This window comes from Notolepis coatsorum, assembly GCF_963971535.1.
Source record: "Notolepis coatsorum genome assembly, chromosome: 9".
Taxonomy (NCBI): Eukaryota; Metazoa; Chordata; class Actinopteri; order Aulopiformes; family Paralepididae; genus Notolepis; species Notolepis coatsorum.
The window spans coordinates 250,242-275,126 of NC_140173.1; the positions used below are offsets into that span (position 1 = coordinate 250,242).

The window sequence follows — 24,885 nt, forward strand, 5'->3', positions numbered from 1 at the left end:
CAGTACCCACCATTCGCTTCCTGTCAATTTGTTGTAGCCAGTCATCTGTTAATTGTGTTAAAGCTGTACATGTAGAATAACCCTCCTTATATGCATGTTGGAATTGAGAATTGATACTGTTTTCTAAGAGGTAATGCTAAATCTGTTTAAAAACAACACCTTCCATGATTTTGCTTAAAACTGGCAAGATACTAATAGGTCGACTATTTGCTCCATTAACACTTTAACTGCCGGGAAACGCTTTACAGCGTCATTCCCGGCCATGCTCAAGTTGCCGAAGGACGCTTTACAGCGGCTTTAATATCAATATTTCAAAAATCTGTGATCGGATTCATATTTCCCCTCCGCTGGCCTGAGATCCACCAGGAGGACCCACTGAGCTCTCTGGCGGTTCAGGAGCGCCATCTGGTGGCCGATCGGCGCAATCGCCAAACAGGAAGTGCTATGGAGGTTGTGCTGGTCGGCCATATTACTTCCGGGCACTCGGTTTGGCTGCCGGCACTCTGGCTCGTCACAATATAATAGCGATCCATTGCCAATAACTCGATAAACAACATGATTTGGACGTATATAGTATTATACAAGCTGGAAATGGTTCATCAGGATAAACATCCCATAATCGAAAACGGTCTACACCACGCTGATCGTCCAATGGCGCGAGGAAGATCCGGTGAGATTCAGCATTATTCTTGAACGTGTTCCATATAAACTGTTATGATGAACATGACCCACACTAGATGAATGATATAACGCTGCCCACGGAATTATAAACGATCCCCCGCCCATCCGGTCATCATCAGATCATACGTAGATCATTCTAGAAGTACGTCCAATTGAAATTTTTTATATCGCCCCGATTGCCATCAAACTGTATTTCATCATCAATATAATGCATTTGGGGCTATAGATCACGTTCTGGAGAAAGCTGCAGAAAGAGATGAAAACATACTTATACATTAGACCATACTTTACTATGTGAATGAAAAAGTTTAACGTTGCTACACAATGAACAATACATATAGGACTTTGAATGGGCCCTAATAATGGCAATGTAGCAATAGAATTTAAAAAGTTATAGCCATGCAAAGAAGGGGTACTTATCCATAGACAAATAGAGCTGGCAACCCATGGTATAGCATGAATTTAACCTCCGGCACCCATAGTGTTAAAAGGCTGTTTAGCATTTTTTGGAAGTGGAGTGACCTTAGCTATCTTCTACATTTGAGGAAAAACACCCTCACTTAGACATAGATTAAAAATATGACACAGTGGCTTTGCTACAATTCTGGCTGCCAGCTGGAGCAGTTTACCATCTAAGTTATCATGACCACAAGGTTTGTCACACTGTATGGACAAGAGAAGCTTTTCCATTTGCTCTAGATTTATATCCATAAAATCAAATTCAAATTTTTTTGTATGCATAATATGCTGTTTAATTATTGATTCAGACAGCTTACCATCCACTGGCAGCATTTGATTCCTTATCATCTCCACCTTATCAATAAAATAATCATTAAAATGATTGGCTATATCTCGAGGTTTGGTAATAAATCCACCAGCTGCTTCTATAAACGAGGGCATCGTATTTGTTTTATTCTTTCCCATGACCTCATTTAAGGTTCTCCATAACTTTTTGCTGTCACCTTTAATTTCTTCAAACTTGGATTTATAGTATTGTTTTTTCTTCTGTGTATTCATTTCCGTGACTTTGTTTCTCAGAAAACGGTAGGCCTGCCAATCATCCGAGCCACCGGATGCAATAGCATCCTTTTTCAATTGATCCCTCTCTTTCATACAGCTTCTCAACTCCAAATCAAGCCAAGAGGCTTTAGTTGTTTTGACTGTTAATTTCCTCATAGGGGCGTGTTTGTCACAGATGGATGAGAACAGTTTCATAAATAATTGTAAGGCATTCTCTGTACTCGTTAGTTCAGTCACATTATCCCATTGTATCTCGTTCAAGTCTTCAACAAACACATTTTCATTGAAATTATTGTACATTCTCTTGTATATAACTTTAGGCCCAGCTTTTAGCACCTTAGTTTTCCTTGCTACTGCAATGATGTTATGATCACTAAAGCCTACTGGCACAGATACTACTTTTGAACACATCTCCACAGAGTTTGTGAAAATGTGATCAATGCAAGTTGAAGATCTTCCTGTGCACCTGATGTTAACTCTGGTTGGTGCATTCACAATCTGTGATAGATTGCACACATTGGCCACATCACTTAATTTCTTTTTTAATGTACATGTTTTGGAGAACCAGTCAATATTAAGGTCTCCAACAAAATATATTTCTCTGTCAATATCAGTGACTATTTGTAGCATCTTGCATATATCTTCAAGGTACTGTATGTTTGAGCCCGGTGGTCTGTAGCAGCAGCCTATTAGAATAGGTAGATGAACCTGTAGCCATAGCATTTCCACACCAGGTGCACTTAGATCTATTCGTACTTTAACAGGTATATGTTTGAATACTTTATTTTGACACAAATCGTATGACAAAAGAAACATTTTTAAAAGACAAGACAATAACAGTGTCAACAACGCTGGTCAAAAATGGATAAAACACAATAAAGCCAAGGCTTGTTTCCATTGTGGTCCATACATGGAACATAAAAAGGCACAGAAACACAAATGGACATGTACACTAGACAGGACACATCCTAAACATGTGTATAAAAACACCTAACCTGACAACTCATACAGTTAACTAATGTTAAAAGAAAATCCGCAAACCCTTAAAAGCAACTCATGATAAAAGAAATAAAAACCAAGTTATGATAAAAGAGATAAAAAACATTTTAAGACCAATTTGAGTTGCTGCTGAGCCTTGTTTTTAGGGCGGATTTAAATCCGAGAGGGGAGTTCAGGAGTTTTAGGAATGTTGGCAGGGCATTCCACATTACCGTAGCCGAGTAAAAAAATGCATCTTTCCCCATGCATGTCCTGACTCTCGGCGGGACCAGGTCCGTGGGGCTTCCTCTTGTGGCGTGTTTGTGGACATCTCCTACTTTATTAAAATAATTTACTAGGTACTTGGGGACCGTTTCTTTCAGTACTTTAAAAACCAGTAGCATTTTAAGCTGGTGTACCCTTTCTTCAACCCTAAGCCATCCCAGACTGCTAAAGTGGGCTGGCGTTAGGTGAGTCCTAAAGTGAAGGTTGTGCAGGAGTCTCACTAGTTTGTTTTGGGAGGTCTGGAGCTTTGTCTTCATTTGTTTTGATATGTTGCTGTACCATGAAGTGCAAGCGTAGTCAAAGTGACATTGGATGAGGGCTCCAGCTAGGGTCCTCAGAGCGTTTCTATTTATGAACGAGGAAATTCTAAATAAAAATTTGGTTTTTTGATTGACCTTAGTAATAACTTTTTGTGCCATTTTTTCGTTAGAAAGTTTGTTATTTAAAATAAAGCCCAGGTAGGTGACCTCTTCTTTATCCTCAATAATGTGTTCACCTACTCTAATTTTAAAACCCTGGGATTTCTTTAGGTTGGCGTTTGACCCAAAGAGTATGGCCTCTGTTTTTCCCAGATGTAGAGACAATTTATTGTCACTGAGCCAGGAGCAGATCTTTTTCATTTCACTGCTCAGGACACTTTCCACTTTAGACTTATCCCTGTCTGAGACCAGGGCCCTCATTCATCAACGTGGACGTAGAATATGTTCTATTTTCACACGTAAGCACAGAATGTAGAATCAGTGCACGCACAGGAAAATCGGGATTCACCACACGTGCGTACGCAGGTTCTACGCACACCTGTCATGATGAATATGACTTTGATCCTACGTTTGAGCTCGTGCACTGTTTTAAGTATTTGCATACCAGAACCGCCCCGATTAACCATATACGGTAATGGAATACCCCCATGAAATGTGGAAAAATGGACTAAGCCGAGGGAAGCGTGTTATGAGAACGGTGATGTCGGATATGATATCTATTAACCATTGCTGCCTGGGCAGCGCAAACACTAATAAAGACCGTGCTGGAATATGACTGCCTGTTCCCGTGTTGTTTGATTAATACCCAGGGATTAAAGTTCTCCTCAATTTTATTCCAAATCGCGATGGATTTTCCGTCAATTTTCTACCTGCTGCATATGATTTCTAGAGGCATACTACAATCTATTTTGATGTCAGTATTGGGTAGCCTATATAAACAATAATACGAGAGCATATACAAGATTGGATTGCTCTCTGGATCGGATCGCTGAACAGCAGAAATGGCCCGCCGAGATCCTTTGTTATGGCCATGGCCAAGACCAGGAGAAGCCGCCGCGAAGACGTGGAAAGAGAGCCGGGGTCCGAAACAGACTGAGGTCCAAACGACACAGAACCACATTGCCCAGCATATTGTTGGCCAATGTACAATCGATAGGAAATAAACTGGACGACATCAGAGCACGGATCCAATTCCAGAGGGACATTCGGGATTGTAACGTCCTCTGTTTCACAGAAACTTGGCTGAGTCCAGATGTCCCGAATCACGCAATAGAACCGGCAGACCACTTCTTCGTTCTCCGCAAGGACCGGACGGCAGAAGAGTCACTAAAGAAGAAAGGAGGCGGCATTGCCTTCATGATAAACAAGGAGTGGTGCGATTTAGGCAACACAAAGGAACTGTCTAACCACTGCTCCCCAGACCTGGAGTTTATCACGATAAAATGTCGACCCTTCTTCCTCCCAAGAGAGTTAACGTCCATCATCCTCATCGGAGTGTACATTCCACCACACGCGAACACTGGGGTCGCACTTTCAAAACTTCACGACGAGGTAAACAAACTCCAGACAGCTAATGTTGACGCTGCCATTTTGGTTCTGGGTGATTTCAACAGCGCGCGTCTTAAAAAGGTGTTGCCGAATTTCTATCAGCATGTGACCTGTCCCACCAGAGGCGAGAACATATTAGACCATGTATACTCGCAATTTAAGAATGGGTACAAGTCACAGGCTCTTAGTCCATTCGGTAAAAGCGATCACGCCGCCATCTTCCTTTTGCCAAAGTACAAACAAAGTCTCAAGCGAACGCCGGTGGTCTCGCGAGAGGTTAAGCGTTGGGCCGTGACGTCAGAGGAGTCACTCCAAGCTGCACTTGGATGCACAGACTGGAGTGTATTCCGTGATAACACAGCCAATATTAACGAATACACCGAAACGGTGATTGACTATGTCTGTACTCTGGTAGAAGAAACAATCCCCTCCACCAAAATTAAAATCTACCCAAATCAAAAGCCCTGGGTAGACAAATCCGTCCGTGAGGCTCTGAAAGTGCGCACATCAGCATACAACACCGGGCTGGTGACAGGCAACATGGAAGAACACAAGATGGCAAGATACAACGTCAGGAGAGCAGTAATAGAGGCAAAACGGCGTTACAGGGATAAAGTTGAACAGTTTGAACAGGCTGACTCTAGAGGCATGTGGCAGGGCCTCAGAACAATGACAGACTACAAAGGCACCCCCCTCAAACTGAACAGTGACATCTCCTTAGCAAATGATCTCAATTCCTTCTATGCGAGGTTTGAGGCTGTGAATAACAACACCAGCCTACAAACCACGGCAATGGGGGGGGGGGGGGTCTGCTGATGGAGACTCAGTGTTCAGGGTAACAGAGCATGAGGTGAGACGGATCTTTAAAAAAGTGAATATCAGGAAGGCAGCAGGACCGGACGGCATCCCCGGCCGCGTCCTAAAAGTCTGTGCCGACCAACTGGCCCCGGTATTCACTGACATCTTCAACCTGTCCTTGGAACAGGCTGTCATTCCCACCTGTCTGAAGAAGTCCACCATCATCCCTGTACCCAAAAAATCTACGCCCGCTTGCCTCAACGACTACCGCCCTGTAGCCCTCACCTCCATAGCCATGAAGTGCTTTGAGAAGCTAGTGAAGGGCTACATCTGTTCCTCCCTCCCCATCAACCTGGACCCTCTGCAATTTGCATATCGCCCCAACAGGTCCACGGAGGACGCCATAGCCCATGTGCTGCACACAGCAGCATCACACCTGGACAAGAGGCAGGGGAACTATGTGAGAATGCTGTTCATCGACTACAGCTCAGCATTCAATACCATAGTCCCCTCCAAACTCATAGCCAAGCTCAGGGACCTGGGCTTGAACTATGATCTCTGCCAGTGGGTCTTGGACTTCCTGACGGGCAGACCCCAGGTGGTAAAAGCCGGCAACTGCACCTCCTCATCCATCACGCTCAACATAGGGGCCCCCCAGGGCTGTGTTCTGAGCCCCCTCCTCTACTCCCTGTACACACATGACTGCGTAGCACAGCGGAACAACAACACCATCATCAAATTTGCTGATGACACAGTAGTGGTGGGCCTGATCTCTGCCAACGACGAAAGGGCCTACCTGGAAGAGGTAGAGAACCTGTCACAGTGGTGTCAGGAGAACTGCCTCTCCCTGAACGTCAGCAAAACAAAAGAGATGATTGTGGACTTCAGGAGGTCGGGGGTCAAGGACTACAGCCCCCTCAGCATCGACGGGGCACCGGTTGAGAGAGTGAACAGTTTCAAGTACCTCGGAGCCCACATATCCGAGGACTTGACATGGACCACACACATTGACAGTGTTGTGAAGAAGGCACGACAACGCCTCTACTTCCTCAGGCGCCTAAGGAAGTTCCAAGTCAGTCAGAAGATCCTTAGGAACTTCTACTCATGTAAAGTCATTATGACATTATGATGGATGATCACTCTTCGGTCTTGAACCCTGTGGAAGGCCCACTTGATCAGGGGCAGGGACCCCCAGAGTTGACTGGGTGGGCACTCTGTTCCTCTGATGTCACCTGGGGCTTACTGAGCGCCCCTCCTGTCACACCATGTTCACCTGCTGGTGGCCTGCTGGCCATCTCTGGCATGGCACCTGCTTTGGTTGAGACTTGGAGGCTTTGTTGTTGGCCAGGTGGCTGTTGAATATCTTCCTGGTCATCAGCCCGCTTCTTTACTGGTGGGCTGGTCCCAGATTCTGAGCTTAGTGATCCAATTTCCCTCTGTCGCTTCGCGCTTATGGCCTTTGCAGGTTGGAAATAAGATCGAATTGATGATGGGTCAACTTCTGTCTTACTTCCAGAAGAGTTGGGTCTTTGACTGGTTGTCCTGGTGTTCTCTTTGACAGGTTTGTCCTGACTCTCTTCATGTCCTTTCATTGCTCTCTTGGTCTCCTTCTTTTTCTTATTCTTCAGTTTGTTTTTCTTCTTGGTCACGTCTGTAGCTACAGTAGGGACCTCATCTCCTTTCCCCTCCATGGTTTGAGATGCAGTCACCTCCTCCATCTCCTTCACCTCCATCTCAGACTCCCCTTCCTCACTCTCGATTGGCTCTGTCACATCTTTAGAGGGGGGAGGTTTTTCCACATACTTGTTGTAGGTCTCCTCAATGACTCTAATCGACTCTTCAGTGGCTAGACTGTATTTTGGGTTACGTTCACTGTCATGTGACTTGGGATTGGTCTCTCCGTGTTCAGGAGACTCGGGCGTATACAAGTCTATTGGATCATGTCTCCAGCACCCCCACAGCCATAGCTACAACCACTTAATGTCAAGGCTCTCATCCACATTCATACATTTTCTCCCCCCGCTCTCTCCCCCCGCTCTCTCCATGAGTTCAATGTAATGCGGAATAGAATAGAAATAGTATAGAATAGAAATACTTTATTCATCCAGAAGGAAATTTGGCACTACAAATTGCTCACAGTAAACGGTAAACATTTGGGTAGACAAAAACAAAAGTCAAGAATAAAAATAAGCCTAAGAATAAAATACGGTCCGGGATATACATTTCCTATGTTACATTCTAATATAAAATATACAGTAAAAATATACAGAAATATACAGTAAGTGTAAAATTGTAAAAATAAAAGTCCAGGAAGATGGTACTGTCACCCTGTACTCAGTGATGCAGTGAGGCACAGTGACTCATTATAAAGTCTGATGGCTATCGGAATGAAGGACTTCCTGTGCCGTTCAGTGTTACATCTTGGGAGTCTTTAATAGTCTAGCACTGAACGTGTTCCTTCTGTCAGCCAAGTCTGTGTATAGTGGGTGGGAGGGGTTGTCCCTGATGGCATGGAGCTTAGCAAGGCTCCTCCTCTCCGCCACCACCGCTAGAGAGTCCAGCTCCACCCCTACTATGTTACTGGCCTTTCTGACCAGCTTATCCAGCCTGTTTGCATTCCCCGCTCTCAGTCCGCTGCCCCAGCAGGTCACGGCGTACAAGAAGGCGCCTGCCACCACAGACTTGTAGAACATCCTCAACATCCTTGTACAGACGTTGAAGGATCTCAGCCTTCTAAGAAAGTAGAGTCGGCTCTGGCCCTTCTTGTAGAGTGCCTTCTTGTAGAGGAAGTGCAGTGGTCTATGTAGCCATGGCCCATTCACGTACCATTAAATGTTTAGTGTTTGTGGAACTTTTTAGGTAATTACCAACTCTGTGATGGTGTAACGCAGTAGTCTGCTATAGCGTTAATGTTTCGGTAGCTTTCAAATCATGTCAGGCTCATTTGAATTATTGATCTATTTTTGAGCTATTAGAAAAATACCAAATTCCTAGTTGTGGTATTTCCTAGTAGGAAGATGGTAATTACGGTAACTTCTATATGATATGAATGCAGCATGACTCCTCTTAATCTATTCCACAATGCAAAGTGTCTTAAGTTTAACACATCTTATTTTGCTGTTAGCAACATTAGTGCTAACATTTGATACCAAACATTAGAGTTGCTATGTCAGCTACCAAATGTTGCGGCTAACACTAGCTACAAAGATGGTCTGTGATTATTAGTAGCTAGTGTTAGCTGTAACATTTGGTAGCTGACATTATCACTAATGTTTGGTAGCTGATGTTAGCGCTAATGCTAGCTAACAGCAAAAATGGATGCTACACGCTTTGCATTGTGGGGGAGGTTAACACTTTATGTGCCAATAACGTATATATGCCCACCATCTCTTTGGTGCCAATAACGAGATTTGGTCAGTTTTTCTTTTTTCGACTTTAACTCAATCAGCGCTGTGTACCGTGTGGTAAGAAGGCCACGCTTTAAAGTATAGGAATACATGGCGGTGTTTGCAGGGCTCAAACTATATTATATATCATAGCTAAAATACTATTGCCCATTTGACATCGAGTATCTATCGTTCAATTTGTGAAAAATAAATAATTTTTTCATCCATACATTCCCGTTTTATAACGTGGTGAATATGAGTATAGTTTTAGAGTAATCCTGTCTAATCCCAGAAAACTACGCTATGCAGCAATACGTGCATTTCACAAAAAACCATGCCATTTCTCGCCTGTATCAACAATCAATCTGAAATCAACACTATATTATCGGTATTATGTTTCATCATGAATGCATGAAAGGGCGGGGGGGGGGGGGGGGGGCAACGGAATACGTTACACACAGGTGTAAAGTACCCATAAATTATACTTAAAATCTTACTCAAGTAAAAGTCAGAGTATCTGGCTAAAAACACACTTGAGTAAAAGTAAAATAGTTTCTACCTTTTTTAAATGTACTAAAAATGTAAAACTCTTTTTCTGACTGTCTATTCTTCTGATAGCAGGTGTTTAATCAAATATCCCCGCTTTCTAGTCTTGCAGAAGGACCAATCAGCATGGTTATGGGCGGATACATTTTCCATTGATGGGGATTTGATTGGCTGTTTTTAAATAAAGTGTGGCCGCAGGATTAATAACGTTAACGTTAGTTCGGCCAGAGAAACAAATATACCAATTAAAATGGTTGGACCTGCAAGATTTGTACTTTGTAGGTCTGCATATGTAAGGAGTATAAAGTATGTTTTTTTTTCCCTGAAATGTAATTGAGTAAAAGTACAAGTATACAAACCTAATAATACTTGAGTAAAGTACAAATCCCCAAAAACAGTACTTAAGTATTGTAACAAAGTACAATTACTCAAGTACTTTACACCCCTGGTTATAGACACACATTACACACATACGCTCGGATCAACGCAAGATTGATACCATATAGCCCTTACCTTGACTAGGATGTACTCCAAAAAGAATATTCCAATTATCTGATCGCCATTCCAAGTATTGATGTCGATCGTGTTGCCAACATAATCCACCAAAGAACATGAAAAGTGCTTGATTCTCCTCAATCCATGCATTATAAATGCTTGTCCTGCCCGACAAGGAAAACCCCGCCCGGACACTTTAGATCGACGCACAGCTCAAGACAGAGAGTTTCAAAGGATGTGCAATACCAGCCGCAATGCGGCAGGCGGCGGTATTGGATGTTTGCGATCTCAGACTCATTCCCAATGATAACACAGGCTCCCTCGATGGATTATGAATGGGAATATCGAATAAAAGAAATAACGATAGAAAACCCGACTTTTCTCGGGTTTGGCGCTCAAGTGTTGGCGAGTTAACCCGACTTTATTTGTGAGTGGCGTTCAATGAGGTAATATTCTATACACTCTCACAGACCTCTGTGTTATCATTGGAACTCATTCTGAGACCCAGAGAGTGCAATGCCGGCCGAATCCTCCTAGGTGGCAGTATCGCCTACCCTTTGAAACCTTATTTCACACTGTGTGTTACATTCTATATGGTCCGGGCGGAGAATTTGGACCCAGGCAAGTGAAACGCTTCATCCGAGCACCTTGGAACGCGTTCAGCACACTTGATGCATATTTTGTGCCATTTCATGTCAGGGACCTGATGGACATCAATACTGGAAATCGTGATCAGACAATTGGAATATTCATTTTGGGATACCTCCGAGTAAACGTAAGGACTATGTGACATCAATCCAACAATGATTTCACATCGATCGCAAAGATCAACGTATGTAGTATTCAAAACGTATGCCGTTGCTGATGATCAGAGCATAAAAAAACGACCCCCCCCCCCTTGATGCATTCATGATGAAACATAATACCTATTATATACCTTTGATTTGGAAATAGTAACCTGTCCAGGCGAGCAACGCGAACAACTTTAGCCAAATTCACAATGCGCTCCATAACTCATTGTATGCGTTCATACAATATTCACCACGGGATAACACGCAAACGTATACATTGATTGATTGATTGATTGATTGATTGAAAATTGTATTAACAGATTGCAGAATGGGTACAATACAGTACGGCTAAATACACACAATTGTTAAGGGGATGCAGACCAGAGAAAGACTTACTAAATATCAGTGTTCTAAAGTTTGGTATATTTGTAATTGTCCTTGTTTTACATTGATGGATGTAAGAAAGAAGCATGTCTGTGGAAGTTGCTGTGCTGATTGGCTGTCGTAACCAGGAGGGCACTGTGCCCTGGTCTGCTGTGCTGATTGGCTGTTGTAACCAGGAGGGCATTTGTTTTAACCTGATATTCATGGATCAGTGATCCAAATATTCAGATGATTACAATGCAATTGTCGGCAGTTGATTTTTCTTTCCAGATAGCCATTCTCAGAAGTCAGATTCAGATAGGTAATAATAACTTGATATTTTGATATTTCAGTTTTACTCATTCCAGTGGTCAGTTTGCGAGAATAGGTGTTAACATTTTCCAAATGGTGGGCATCTTGTTTTGAAACAAGACTCTTCTATTCTTCCATTAGCCCTATTAACGTACCTATTCTCTGCTAGTTGGCACCGCTTGGGAAAGTTCAGTGTGCCTGCAGTCTCCTGTGTTCTTCCTCCCTCTGCTTACCCAGTAGATACAACTTAAACGAACGCTCCATTTTGGGGAATACACTTCCCCAGAGTCGAATGAGAAGATTGATGTCAATTGTATCTCAGTTTTGGAGTTGTCTGAAGTTGTATTTCTCCACTTTTGACGGAGCTACGTGATCCCTACCACTTCCGGGTATTTATGCTATGCTACACTAGCATCCACTTGGACCTCTCTCTCTAGGGCAGACCTGGGCATTGTACGGCCCGGGATTGTACGGGATGATTCTGACCGGCCCGCGAAAGATTACATGATAATTAATATATATATATATATTTTTTTTTAACTTTTTTCTTTTCATGTCAACGTTCACACGCACAATATACGCTTACCTAGGATTTGACTTGATTCAACAACAAAGCAGTCGGGGCAAGCCGAAAACGGTCGAAAGTGTGGTTATTTGAAGTTTGGATTTTTTTTTCACAACTGAGGTAGGTAGATTACATTTTTAGAGACTAAAGTACAGAAAAAAGGTACCGTTGGGTACCGGTATCGATTCACAGGTACCGGTACCGTATCGGTTCAAATGTGAACGGTACCCATCCCTACTGAACACACAACTGCAGGGCAAGGGCATTTTTGCTCCTGAAATGCATAGCCATGTGAAAGTCTTCATGACAAAGTTGCAATTAATTTCAAGGCAACTAGGCAGCAACAATCTCAAACACATGAAAACCCTGAAAGAAGTCAAACCATCAGCTGATCACCGGCACAGGTACTCATCCATGTTGGGAGCACTGCATGATGAATTTTCAAGGCGTTTTCAAGATTTCAAAAAGGTTGAGGATGAAATGCAGCTGGTTTCCTCTCCCTTTACCTGCAGTGTTGATAGTTGTTCATCTTGAACTCATTGACCTGCAGTCTGATTCACTACTTAAAGAGCACTTTAAGTCAGTGTAGCACTTGTGTTAATAACAGTAACAGCTGTTTGCCACAGGCACAGTTCTAGGTTCGAATGAGACGAGGAGTAATATGCACAATTAAAAGAATAGTAGACCAGAGGCAGAGTTATAACAATAACCGGTGTTTTAATTATAAGCGCGCTAGATAAACAGTAATAATACATGTGAACCACATAACCAAATCGGCCTTCTACCACCTCCGGAACATTGCTCGTCTCCGCCCCTCCCTATCACTCTCCACTGCTGAAACACTGGTTCATGCATTCATATCATCAAGACTAGATTACTGCAACAGCATCCTCTACGGCTCACCAAACACTATCCTCAATAAACTCCAATATGTCCAAAACTCTGCTGCCCGCATGCTCACCTCCACCCGTCGCTCTGATCACATCACCCCTGTCCTCCACGACGTCCACTGGCTTCCAACCTTGCCCCTCCCTACCTGTCCGACCTCCTCCACCGTCACACGCCCACCCGTCGCCTTAGGTCTGCAGATGCCAACCTCCTGACACCTCCCACGACCAGGCTCCGGACCTGGGGCGACAGGGCCTTTGCTGCTGCTGCCCCCTCCCTCTGGAATGCCCTCCCCAGCCATATCCGTGATGCAAACACCCTGACATCTTTTAAATCAGCCCTCAAAACTCACCTTTTCAATCTTGCTTTTGACCTCTAATTCTGTCGGTGTTATTTTATTTTTGTCATGTATTATTTTTGTTCTGTTTTTTGTTTTGCCATAGTTTGTCTCTCCTGCCCATGTAAAGCGTCTTTGAGCACCTGGAAAAGCGCTATATAAAATAGATGTATTATTATTAATACATACATACGTAAAGTACAAGTTATGCTTTGAAGTATCCCTTTTAGGTTAGGTCAGTAACCTATCCTTGCGGGAGGGTTAGGTCGATATCAAGGCCTAGGTCGATTGGATCAACACATTGGGGTTCGTTCAGACGTCTCTGAGGTTATCATCGGTAACTCTATAATTATTAGTTTATCAGGGAATGCAAATACCTTTATTAGGTGAATTGGCCCTTTAAACCCTTTTTCTTTACAGGAAAACTATCAGTGATTCAGCTATAATCGATATGTCATCTAGAAGGTTCTATTATGACATCAACACAAACGTTCTAGAAGGTTCTATGTTCTAGAAGGTGCTATTATGACATCATACAGTGGTTAAGCATTTACTCTCTAATTCTTATAGGAGAATATCCGTATCCATATATCAAGTTAAATCAACTCAAATACAAAATACAATATCAAAATAACACAAGATGAACGGGATCGACTCCCTTGGAAGTCCTTGTAGTCTCGTTCAGTTCAAACCTACCGGACTGTTAGTTGAGCAATAGTTGAGCATCAGGCTGGCATTAGTCTGGAGGTATATCAAATGTTCCGGGGTTGGCTCACCATCCGGTATCGATCCAGCTGAGCACACTTGGTGATGGGTGGTCTGGACTGCTCCGGGATGCTGGTTGAGACTTGCGGCTTTCAGTCGGTTGGTTAGTCCGGAGTGGGGGGGGGGGGTTGGGTAGGAGGGGTGGGTGGGGGACACTGTACAACTGTACAAGCAAAACTGTACATTGGATTATTGACAAGACCATACTTGGTAATTTACTGTACATTGGAGGGGGTTGTGTTCGGACATTTACAGGGGCCAGTTTCGAGTTGCAGTCTCCCTTAGGTGTTTTTTGAGAGTGTTTTTGAAAGTGGGTAGTGATTCACATTCCTTTACAGCTTTGGGTAGGGCGTTCCACATTGATGTGGCATAATTGCGAAACGTGTTTAGTCCCTTGTTTGAGCCGAATCTGGGTTTAACATGATTTGTGGAGCTCCCTCTGGTGTTGTGATCGTGGTATTCACTGACCTTTGGGAAGTATTTTGTCATGTACATGGGTACCTTGGTCGTGTAGTGTATCTTGTAGACTAGGCCCATTGCAAGTTGCTGTACTCTGTCGTCTACTCTAAGCCATCCTAGGTTGTCAAAGTGGGCAGGGGTGAGGTGGGTTCTAGGAGTAAGGTCAAGCAGTAGTCTGACCAGTTTGTTTTGAGATGTTTGTAATTTTGTTTTTAGCGCCTTTGAGGTGCTTTGGTACCATGATGTGCAAGCATAGTCGTAGTACCCTTGAATGAGTGCTCCTGCTAGAGTCTTCAGGGTATTCTTGTTTACCAGTGAGGAGATCCGGTACAAGAATCGAGTTCGTTGGTTGACTTTTTTTATTACATTGGATGCCATTTTGTCACAGGAAAGATTTGCCTCTAGGATGGAACCCAGGTAGGTAATATCTTCTTTCCTTGTGACAATATTGTCACCCACTGTAACTGAGAAGCCGTCGGTCTTGCTGAGTTTGTTATTTGAACCGAAGAGAATGGACTCTGTTTTGCCCATGTGTAATGATAGTTTGTTATCAGCGAGCCATATGCAGATTTTGCCTAGTTCTGAGCTGAGGGTTTTTTAACTTGTTCTTGTCAGAGACCAGCAGGGCTGAGTCGTCCGCAAACAGGAACAAGTTGCAGTCACAAGCTGACGACATGTCATTTGCATAAATTAGGAACAGTAGCGGACCTAGTATGCTTCCTTGTGGAACACCACAGCTTACTGTGAGGGGGGGGGGGGGTAGGGTACCGTTTACCTCCACCATCTGCTCTCTCCCCTCCAGGTAGGATTGCATCCAGCTCACTGATAGACTATCAAAACCAATTGCTTTTAGCTTGTCAATCAGAATGGTGTGATTGACAGTGTCTAAGGCCTTTTGTAGGTCCAGCATGACCATGCCGCAGTATTTGCCCGCGTCCACCTCTTGTTTGATGTGGTCGTTTAAATAGAGAAGGCATGTGTCTCAGCATGTGTACTCAGCACCACACTCTGAAACTAGCTCTCCAGGTGGTATCAGATGAGATTTCAATGAGTTCTTCCAAGAGTTTGGATGGAGATGTGTCAGGAAGCTTTGTCTCAATGTTGTCTGTAAAAAATTTTTTATCCAGAGTAACTTGGTGATCCTTTTCTGTGTTTTATTAAATAATGATTTTCAGATTTTGAGAAATGGTCAAACTTATCCAAATATGGTATTTTCATGGAGAACAGTGCAGCTGCAACAGATGGCACTTTAGTGATAATTTTCTGTAATCCAATTTTTTTTTTGTTTTTTAATAATAAATCGCAAGGCCCCCCCTGTCATGCCTCTGCGCCCCCCCTGGGGGGCGCGCCCCACACTTTGAGAAACACTGGTCTAGGTAATTAATGGGAAACCCTGGCTTTGCTGTGTACAGACAGTGTTCCAGCCGGTCCTGGTGTCAGTGGTTTACCTGGGCCCTCATTTATCAACGTTGCGTACGCACAGATATGTGCATAACCCGTGCGTACGATAATTTCTAAGCAAAGTGTGGGACTTATCAATTTGAACGTGAACTTGACTTTGTGTGTATATCTACACACAGCTCGGAGCATGCATACCTGACGCCCGGTGGTAGAATATCGATATTGCAGACGGACGACATATGCGCTCATCAGTTTCATGCATGTTTCAATGCGGAAATAAGCTTCTGTGCATTACTCCCGAGTCCCGACACGTAATTCATTATAGTTCATTGTGAAATAGCGATAGTAGTGTAATTATTGTTAAACCCTAAATAGCATGTGGAATAGTTATTTCCAAATGAATTCAGCCTGGTTCATAGCGTTATTATAGGAATACTTCTCCGGTGTGCGCTCAGATGTTTTCAGAGATATAGGGCATGTCTATTTGCAGAGAGAGACAACATAATAATATTAAGTAGAGTTCGCTACCCGAGACACATTCTCCCTGATTTGTACCGCAATTTAAGATAAGATAAGATATTCCTTTATTGATCCCCTTGGGATTTGAGACCCAATTTGAGACCCACATTGGAGCGTGGAGCAAAACGCAGTGTTGGATGTCTAATTTCCCCAATCCCACCAACTACATACAATATCCATATATCAATAACAGGAGGCCAAGAGAGGATTTTACGCCAGGTTACCCAACATCATCGGAGCAATATATAGACTGTACCCATATAGCTTTCAATGCTCCATCAATAAACAAATCCAGTAATGTGAACGGGATTCCACTCGGTCAATGTACAGCTAATCTGCGATGCGCATTTTGGCTGATAATGTGCCGGTGGCCGGAGTCTCATTCAGGCCTAATTGTATTTAATTCAATTGTAATGTTATTACTGGGGTATCTAAAACATCACTTAAATGCAGATCAGGGTTATCCACTGAAGCCATAATGACTCTGACCAGAACCACAGGCTCACGACGAGCGCACATAATAGGCATTGTAGAGCGCAGAGTTGGCCTGCTGAAATTGATTTAATTTCAGTCATTACAGTGCTTAATGTCGGGTCAGCTTGTCATTTATTTCTGTCAATGTGCTGGTTCTGTAGCAGGACTGGGTCAGTCAACATCCTTGGCTCCCGGCGCACCGAAGATAGTCTACACGCTCCCTCCTCCTCAGCGGAGTTGTCTGTGAACTTGGCAACTTCATTGGATTTATTTATTCTCTAAAAATATCTATAATCATACGATTAAATATTGTTTAAAATAAAACGCTAAATACTATTATTCTGTGTGTCATGTTTCCAAATAAGATTGTTCACAACGGGAAATGCTGTATACGTTCAATTTGTTGGTTGGACCTCTGTGATCAATCTCGCTCTCAGTGAAGTCTCTCAGAGTTTGCTCGGGTTAGACCATTATTTCACATCCCATGGGGGTGTTTCATGACCATATATGGATAATCGGGGCGGTTCTGGTATGCAAATACTTAAAACCATGCACAAGCTCCAGCGTAGGATCAAAGTGATATTTATCAAGACAGGTGTGCGTAGGACCTGTGTACGCACGTGTGATAAATCCCGTTTTTTTTTGTGCGTGCACACATTCTAAATGCTGTGCTTACGAACGAAAGTAGAAGACTTTCTAAGAACTGTTGATAAATGAGGGCCCTGGTGTGTTGCTTTGCTGTGTACAGACAGTGTTCCAGCCGGTCCTGGTGTCAGTGGTTTACCTGGTATGTTGCTTTGCTGTGTACAGACAGTGTTCCAGCCGGTCCTGGTGTCAGTGGTTTACCTGGTGTGTTGCTTTGCTGTGTACAGACAGTGTTCCAGCCAGTCCTGGTGTCAGTGGTTTACCTGGTGTGTTGCTTTGCTGTGTACAGTGTTCCAGCCGGTCCTGGTGTCAGTGGTTTACCTGGTGTGTTGCTTTGCTGTGTACAGACAGTGTTCCAGCCGGTCCTGGTGTCAGTGGTTTACCTGGTGTGTTGCTTTGCTGTGTACAGACAGTGTTCCAGCCGGTCCTGGTGTCAGTGGTTTACCTGGTGTGTTGCTTTGCTGTGTAGACAGTGTTCCAGCCGGTCCTGGCCACAGATGACTTCCAGATGTTCAGGACGTTGATGGTGCAGAAGAACATCGAGCTGCAGCTACAAGCCCTCCGGGTCATCAAAGAGAGGAACGGTAGGCAGGATACACACACACACACTGAGGCTGTTTCCACCTGGGAATTAAGATCCAATCTGGGTGATCCGATCACAAGTGGACAGCTCTAAGTACGTCTGTTTTTTTTATCTACTTTTTCTCCCATTTTCTATTTTTCTCCCATCCCAATTTCGTATTGTCCAATTCTACCCTCCCCTGTCTCGAACGCTGTTGGGCCATGCCTCCCACAGGCCGGCTGCAATGTGGACGAAGCCTTGCATCACGTGTCCCCTCCGGTACACGAGGAGGCAGCCGTTGCATCTTTTCACCTGCACAGCGCGATCTCTCAGCGGCGAGGGTCTGCATGGGAGGCTCACGCCGCCCCGTTGCTTCCTGATTCTGCTGCGCAGGTGCACCAACCGACCTGTAGGAGTCGCTGTCCACAACGTCCGATCCCCACCCACCAGCTTCCCACCCCTAACACTGCCAATTGCGTTAGTATGAACGACTAGCCAAGCTGGCAGCAATGCCGAGTGCTGGGCTCGAACCCAGCATCTCCTGCATTAGTGGCGAGCGCCTTGCCCACTGCGCCACTTAGCCGCCCTTAAGTACGTCTGTTCACACCTGGCATTAGAATCTGTCTCCACATGCATCTTGAGTGACCACTTGTGATGTTGTGATCATATCTTGCTTCCTTGCTCAATATGGAAAGTAAACACTTGGGTTACTAAAGAGGCACGCACAGATACTATAATTCAGTGCATGCAGTGTTTTCATACAAATGTACAATGTCAATGAAATCCCTTTAATTTAGAGAGACTACACAACTTTTCAAATGCTTCCAGACAGCTAGAATGGAGGAGCACCGCACTGAACAACCTGCTGGCCAGTTACGATTTTAATTATAGCGTTATGTACTGCTCGTCTCTCTCTCTTCCTATCTCTATCTCCAACTACCTTCACTTTTTAATGAATAAGGAAGCTACATGATTCATGCACAACAGTGCCATTTTACGCATTTATATTATGGGGGCGTGCTTATATATATATATATATATATATATATATATATATACTTGTTATTCTCCTTCCATATTATCATTGTGGATATTAGCCTAGAGCTCCCCTGCATTCTGCATTGACTTAGCTTCTCTGGTATCCAAGTGAGAAAACAGCTAGGAAGATAGGCTATGAGAAACGTGACGCAAATAATACACCACTCTCCAGATGATACTAGATAATAAAACTAGGGATGCCCCGATCGATCGGCCACCGATCGTTATCGGCCGATAATCAGTATAAATATGCGATCGGTGATCGGTGATAATGCTTTATTTTCGCCGATCGTCAAAACAGATCTCACTCGCTGAGTTCTGTCTCAGACACCGGGAGCTGCACACAGTGCTGCGCGTCTGCTCCTCCTCCAGCTCCTCCTGCACGCATGTAAACACGGGTCTAGTCTAGTGGGACGGGACCTCCATGAGCTAACGTTAGCTACCGTTACAAAATGACCCAGTCAACTATTCACTTTTAGTTTAATACATGATGAGGCATTGTCTAACTGAACGGTATCTAGCCGGCTAGCTACTGATAGCTCCTGATATCAACAAATGCTCCAGCAATAGTCTAGTTATCTAGTACTAGTGTATGATACCTCTGTTAGCTCACGTTAGCTTAGCTCACTGTTCAAAACGAAATGTCCCATTCAACTAAATAGTTCACTGAGGCGTTGTCTTAACGTTATATTTCCGGCTAGCAGTAGCTACAGACAGCTCCTGATATCAATGTCTTATAACTTGCGTCGCAGTCACTAACGGGGATAGCTGAGGGAGTAGGGTATATCTGCAGAGCCTAGGGTAAATCTGCAGAGCCGAATGTGATTTGATCAAAGCAGAGTATGTACACACAGACAGTGGAGATAGCGAGCATTTTGACTTGTTGCGTGGTGGCGTTGTCTCGCAGATAATACAACTACAAGTACAAGTCTAATTATATAATATATATATTTTATAAAAAATAAAAAAATAATGATATAATTTTTTTTTTTATTAATCAAAAACGATCGGTATCGGATCGGTATCGGCCGATATGGCTCAAGACGATCGGTGATCGGTATCGGTGGCAAAAAACGTGATCGGGGCATCCCTAAATAAAACCACTCCCCAGGCGATACTTGATAATAAAACCACTCTCCAGGCGATACTAGATAATAAAACCACTCTCCAGGGGATACTAGATAATAAAACCACTCTCCAGGCGATACTAGATAATAAAACCACTCTCCAGGGGATACTAGATAATAAAACCACTCTCCAGGGGATACTAGATAATAAAACCACTCTCCAGGCGATACTAGATAATAAAACCACTCTCCAGGGGATACTAGATAATAAAACCACTCTCCAGGCGATACTAGATAATAAAACCACTCTCCAGGGGATACTAGATAATAAAACCACTCTCCAGGGGATACTAGATAATAAAACCACTCTCCAGGCGATACTAGATAATAAAACCACTCTCCAGGGGATACTAGATAATAAAACCACTCTCCAGGCGATACTAGATAATAAAACCACTCTCCAGGGGATACTAGATAATAAAACCACTCTCCAGGGGATACTAGATAATAAAACCACTCTCCAGGCGATACTTGATAATAAAACCACTCTCCAGGGGATACTACATAATAAAACCACTCTCCAGGGGATACTAGATAATAAAACCACTCTCCTGTTGTTTTGACTATTTCAGTTCTAGAAGTAGTATTTATATATAAAACTAAAAGTAGAGTGGCGGTCAGGTGGCGTAGCGGAGATTGCGTTTGTCACCAACACCGGAGACGCTGGATTCACCTGTTCGAATCCAGCTCACAGCTCCGGCGTTGTCAAAAGTAGAATACATTCAAAAGAAAGAAGGGACCGCACACTCCTCAGGACTGGTTTTTGCTTTTTTTATTGCACATATATATATTAGGCCCGTCCCCGACTAAGGATTTGTATAGTCGACTATGATTGGCCAAAATTTGTCGATAGTCGACTAGCAGTAGATAAATGTCATTCCATTTGGGCTGTGGGGGGTGCTTAATGTCTGAAGGAGTCGACTGAAGGCTTCTTGTCCTCTGCAAAAGCATGCAATTGGTCCACTGATGGATACATCTTGATATTTGTCTAGTCTAGTGTGTTCATTAGATGGGTGAAATCCTCTTTCAGTGCCTCTGTGCCTGTTTTCGTAGGCAGTTAGCCTCTCCGGTATGCGCGCCATTAGCGTTAGCCACGCTTCTAGGCCTCTTTGCTTTTGGAAAGAAAATTATATTATTATAATTCATATATATATATATTTTGCATGCAACTGAGAGATTGGCAGTTGACTAGAGCTCCTTTCGATCAATTAGTCGACTAGTCGAGGTCAGCCCTAATATATATATAATTTTTTTCGTTTTTTTTAAGAAACACACCAACATTATGGGATCCTCTACATCATCTCTGTGCATTTAGTAGAAATCTGGCTGCAAGCTAGCCTAGCTTAGCACAAATGAATGGAAGCGGATATAGACCACTAGCCTAGCTCAAAACTCCAGGAGAGTTTTTGGCCAACAGCTGGGCCAGCTGGTCCATATCCGTGTGCATCTTCCCACCCCATCAACAGCTGGGCCAGCTGGTCCATATCCGTGTGCATCTCCCCACCCCATCAACAGCTGGGCCAGCTGGTCCATATCCGTGTGCATCTTCCCACCCCATCAACCGGTACGGTCGCCTAGTGCAGGGGTTCCCAAACTTTTCAGGCCAGGACCCAGAAAATAAGGCGTCAGAGAGCCGCGGCCCAATGCACATCGTCAGGCTTTTTTTTTTTTTTTTTTTTTGCCAGGCGACCGATTTTTTAAGCCAAATATCACTTCAATCTTATTAAGTTAGTTCAAGTTAGTTATTCATTTATATGTGCTATTTATGAGAGGGCTAACTTGTTGCAAAATAATAATATAATATAATATAATAATAATAATAATAGCCTCATTAAAATATTATTGTTGCTTCGGTTGTTTTCAGCGTTTTATGTGCATAATCTGTTATTTAGTTTGAAATGTTCGTTGAAATAAGTAGATTTTTCGTTTTTGTTTATTTATATAGTCACATTTTAGAATACAATATAATAGAATTTTAGAATACAACTAGAAACACTGTCCTGGCCTGCTTCTAAGTTCAGTGGCCTGAAAAAAAATAATTGGATTTTTTTTATTTTATTTTTTGCAAATCATCTTGCGGCCCTCCCGTGGCTGCTCACGCCCCACCTTTGGGTCGCGACCTTACTTTAGGAACCACTGGCCTAGTGAATAAGGATAACTCATTGTCTATGGAGCAGCCCCAGATTTTACATCACTGTTACTTCACCGATTGGAGGTTCTCTCTCTGATTCCTAGCTTTAGGAGAGAGTGGTGCGTGTTCACAAATACTGACTCAACTGTCCTGGGGCACGGGAAGAACATGTGAATTCTTAAAATGTGTGGCATTCCCCTTTATTGTAATGCTCGGCTGCTGGTACATCTAGTAATCTTTGATGAAACCCTACCCCCCACCCCCCACCACACACAAAGCTGTAAGTAACCTGTGATTGTTGTGGGTGCATGTGTGTAGGGGCCCTTCCAGAGTGTTTGACAGACGGTGTGGATGTGATGTCAGAGCTGGAGCAACAGGAGATGAGGATCCTGCAGGAAGTGCTCAAGTAAGTCTCTCTCGCACACACACACACACACGCACGCACGCACACACACACTCGCTCACTCATGCATTAACACAGGGGTTCCCAAAGTCGGGGTTGCGACCCCCAGGAGGGTCGCGAGCCGCCGGGTGGGGGGGGGGGGGGGGGGGGGGGGGCCCGGTGATTAAAAAAAAATTCATATATATATATTTTTTTTATGGAGTCAGGCTACTGAATTTAGAAGTAGGCCAGGCCAGTGTTTCTAGTTGGAGCAGCGCAATAGTTAGATAACCTAGGTGGGGACCAACCAGGAGATCACTGCAACTCACACAAGTTGGAGAACTATCTCTCTCTCTTGCTCTCACACACACACAAAGGGAGCCGCATGTGATTGGCGGAGGCGGGACCCTTACAAAAAACGGTTGTTGCTAATCATTGACACATGCTAGCCTGTAATAATCCCCCCCAGAAAAATCTACTTTGCATTTGATATATTGCAAATATATGCCATCACATACACTGGCATTTAAAGGGTTAGAATTATAAAATTAATATGTGGTGTTATGATCAGGACTGAAGTTGAATAAAAGTCTGTTTGTGGAGTGAAGTTGTGGAATAATTTACCTGAATACACCAAACTGAGTAAACATATGGCACAATTTAAAAAGCAGCTTTAAAAATACACATTAGAGAAATCCAGAAATGAGTAATGCGGATAAACAAAGTTATGGTATATTGTGTTATGTAGTGTTGTATTGTATTTACTGCTGTCAAGCGAATAAAGTTTTTTCTTTTTGTATTATAAGTAAAAGTATATTCTATAATGTATTATACTAAATTATGTTATATCTAGTAAGATTTATGGAAGAACAAAATAGGGATGCTCGATATTGGCTTTTTTACCGATACCGATATACCGATATTGTCCAACTCTTAATTTCCGATACCGATATCAACCAATATCAACCGATACCGATATATATGCAGGGTTTTCCCCCCCAAAAAACGGAATCATTTCAGGTAATTAACATTACATATCTCTTGTTGTGTAATTAACACAACATTATGCATACTTTGACAATAAATAAAATTATTATTTGTTCTTACTTGCTTGCCTGGGTAAATAAAGGTTAAATAAATGTAAAAAATTAATAAAAAAATTTAAAACCGATACCGATATTTTCCGATATCAAATTTGTATGCCAATATCGGCAGATAATATCGGACATCCCTAGAACAAATGTAAATGTAAGGGGGTAGGGATCAATAAGCTTAGCTTCCCTCTACTCCTTTTTTGAACAGGTCAACTAACTAAATACATTGCTCTTGACTTTTTGTTTATAATTTCTTTTTTTTATTATTATGATTGTTCTGTTTGATGGAGCTAGATACTGTGATTTGTTTGGTGGAATATGGAGAATACATGTTCAAAAATAAACTTTTTCATTTATTCATTAGTTTTTGAACGATTAGCAGCGGAGCAAAAAAAGCACTGCTGAGGTTGTAATCTTCACTTGCACACTGTGCGAGTACCGTAATTCCTCTAATAGTAACCGGGTCTCAAATACAAGCCGGGTCTCTATTAATGGCCGGGTGCGCTCTTGAGCTAAGCAATTATAAGCCGGCCTCCTAATACAAGCCGGGTTACTAATATACTGAGCTGCATACTGAGCGAGTTACTTGATTTCACTTTGAAAACGTTGAAATGACCAGTGACCACCTGTAATTGCACTGTTTACTATTTCATACAGTACTTGGTTTCAATAAATGAACCCAGTACATTTTACTGGGTTCAAACTGACACAAAATGTTGATTTATTCATTATGATCCGTTTGAAAATTTGAAATATAGGCCTCCCTCTTATACAGGCCTCCTCCTAATACAAGCCTGGTACCCGCTACAGTTGAAACAAATACAAGCCGGGGTTACTATTAGAGGAATTACGGTAAATACATTTTGTGTATTGTTACACTTTACAAAGCTAGATGCAGACAACGCTCGCTGCAATATTATTATTAATAATAATATATATATATATATATATATTTTTTACAACTGAGGTACTGTAGGTAGATAACATTTTTAGAGACTAAAGTACTGAAAAAAGGTACCGTTGGGTACCGGTATC

General features: G+C 42.9%; 1 protein-coding gene across 3 annotated transcripts in view; it reads left to right on the forward strand.

The window, feature by feature from the left end:
* The window catches only part of cfap36 (cilia and flagella associated protein 36), a 140,709-nt gene that overhangs the window by 13,671 nt on the left and 102,153 nt on the right, over window positions 1-24,885 (forward strand). For all 3 annotated transcript variants that reach the window (XM_084321443.1, XM_084321444.1, XM_084321445.1), the window contains 2 exons: window positions 17,986-18,100; window positions 22,693-22,780. In XM_084321443.1, coding sequence (XP_084177569.1) covers window positions 17,986-18,100; window positions 22,693-22,780 — 203 coding nt within the window. The remainder of the gene's footprint in view (window positions 1-17,985; window positions 18,101-22,692; window positions 22,781-24,885) is intronic.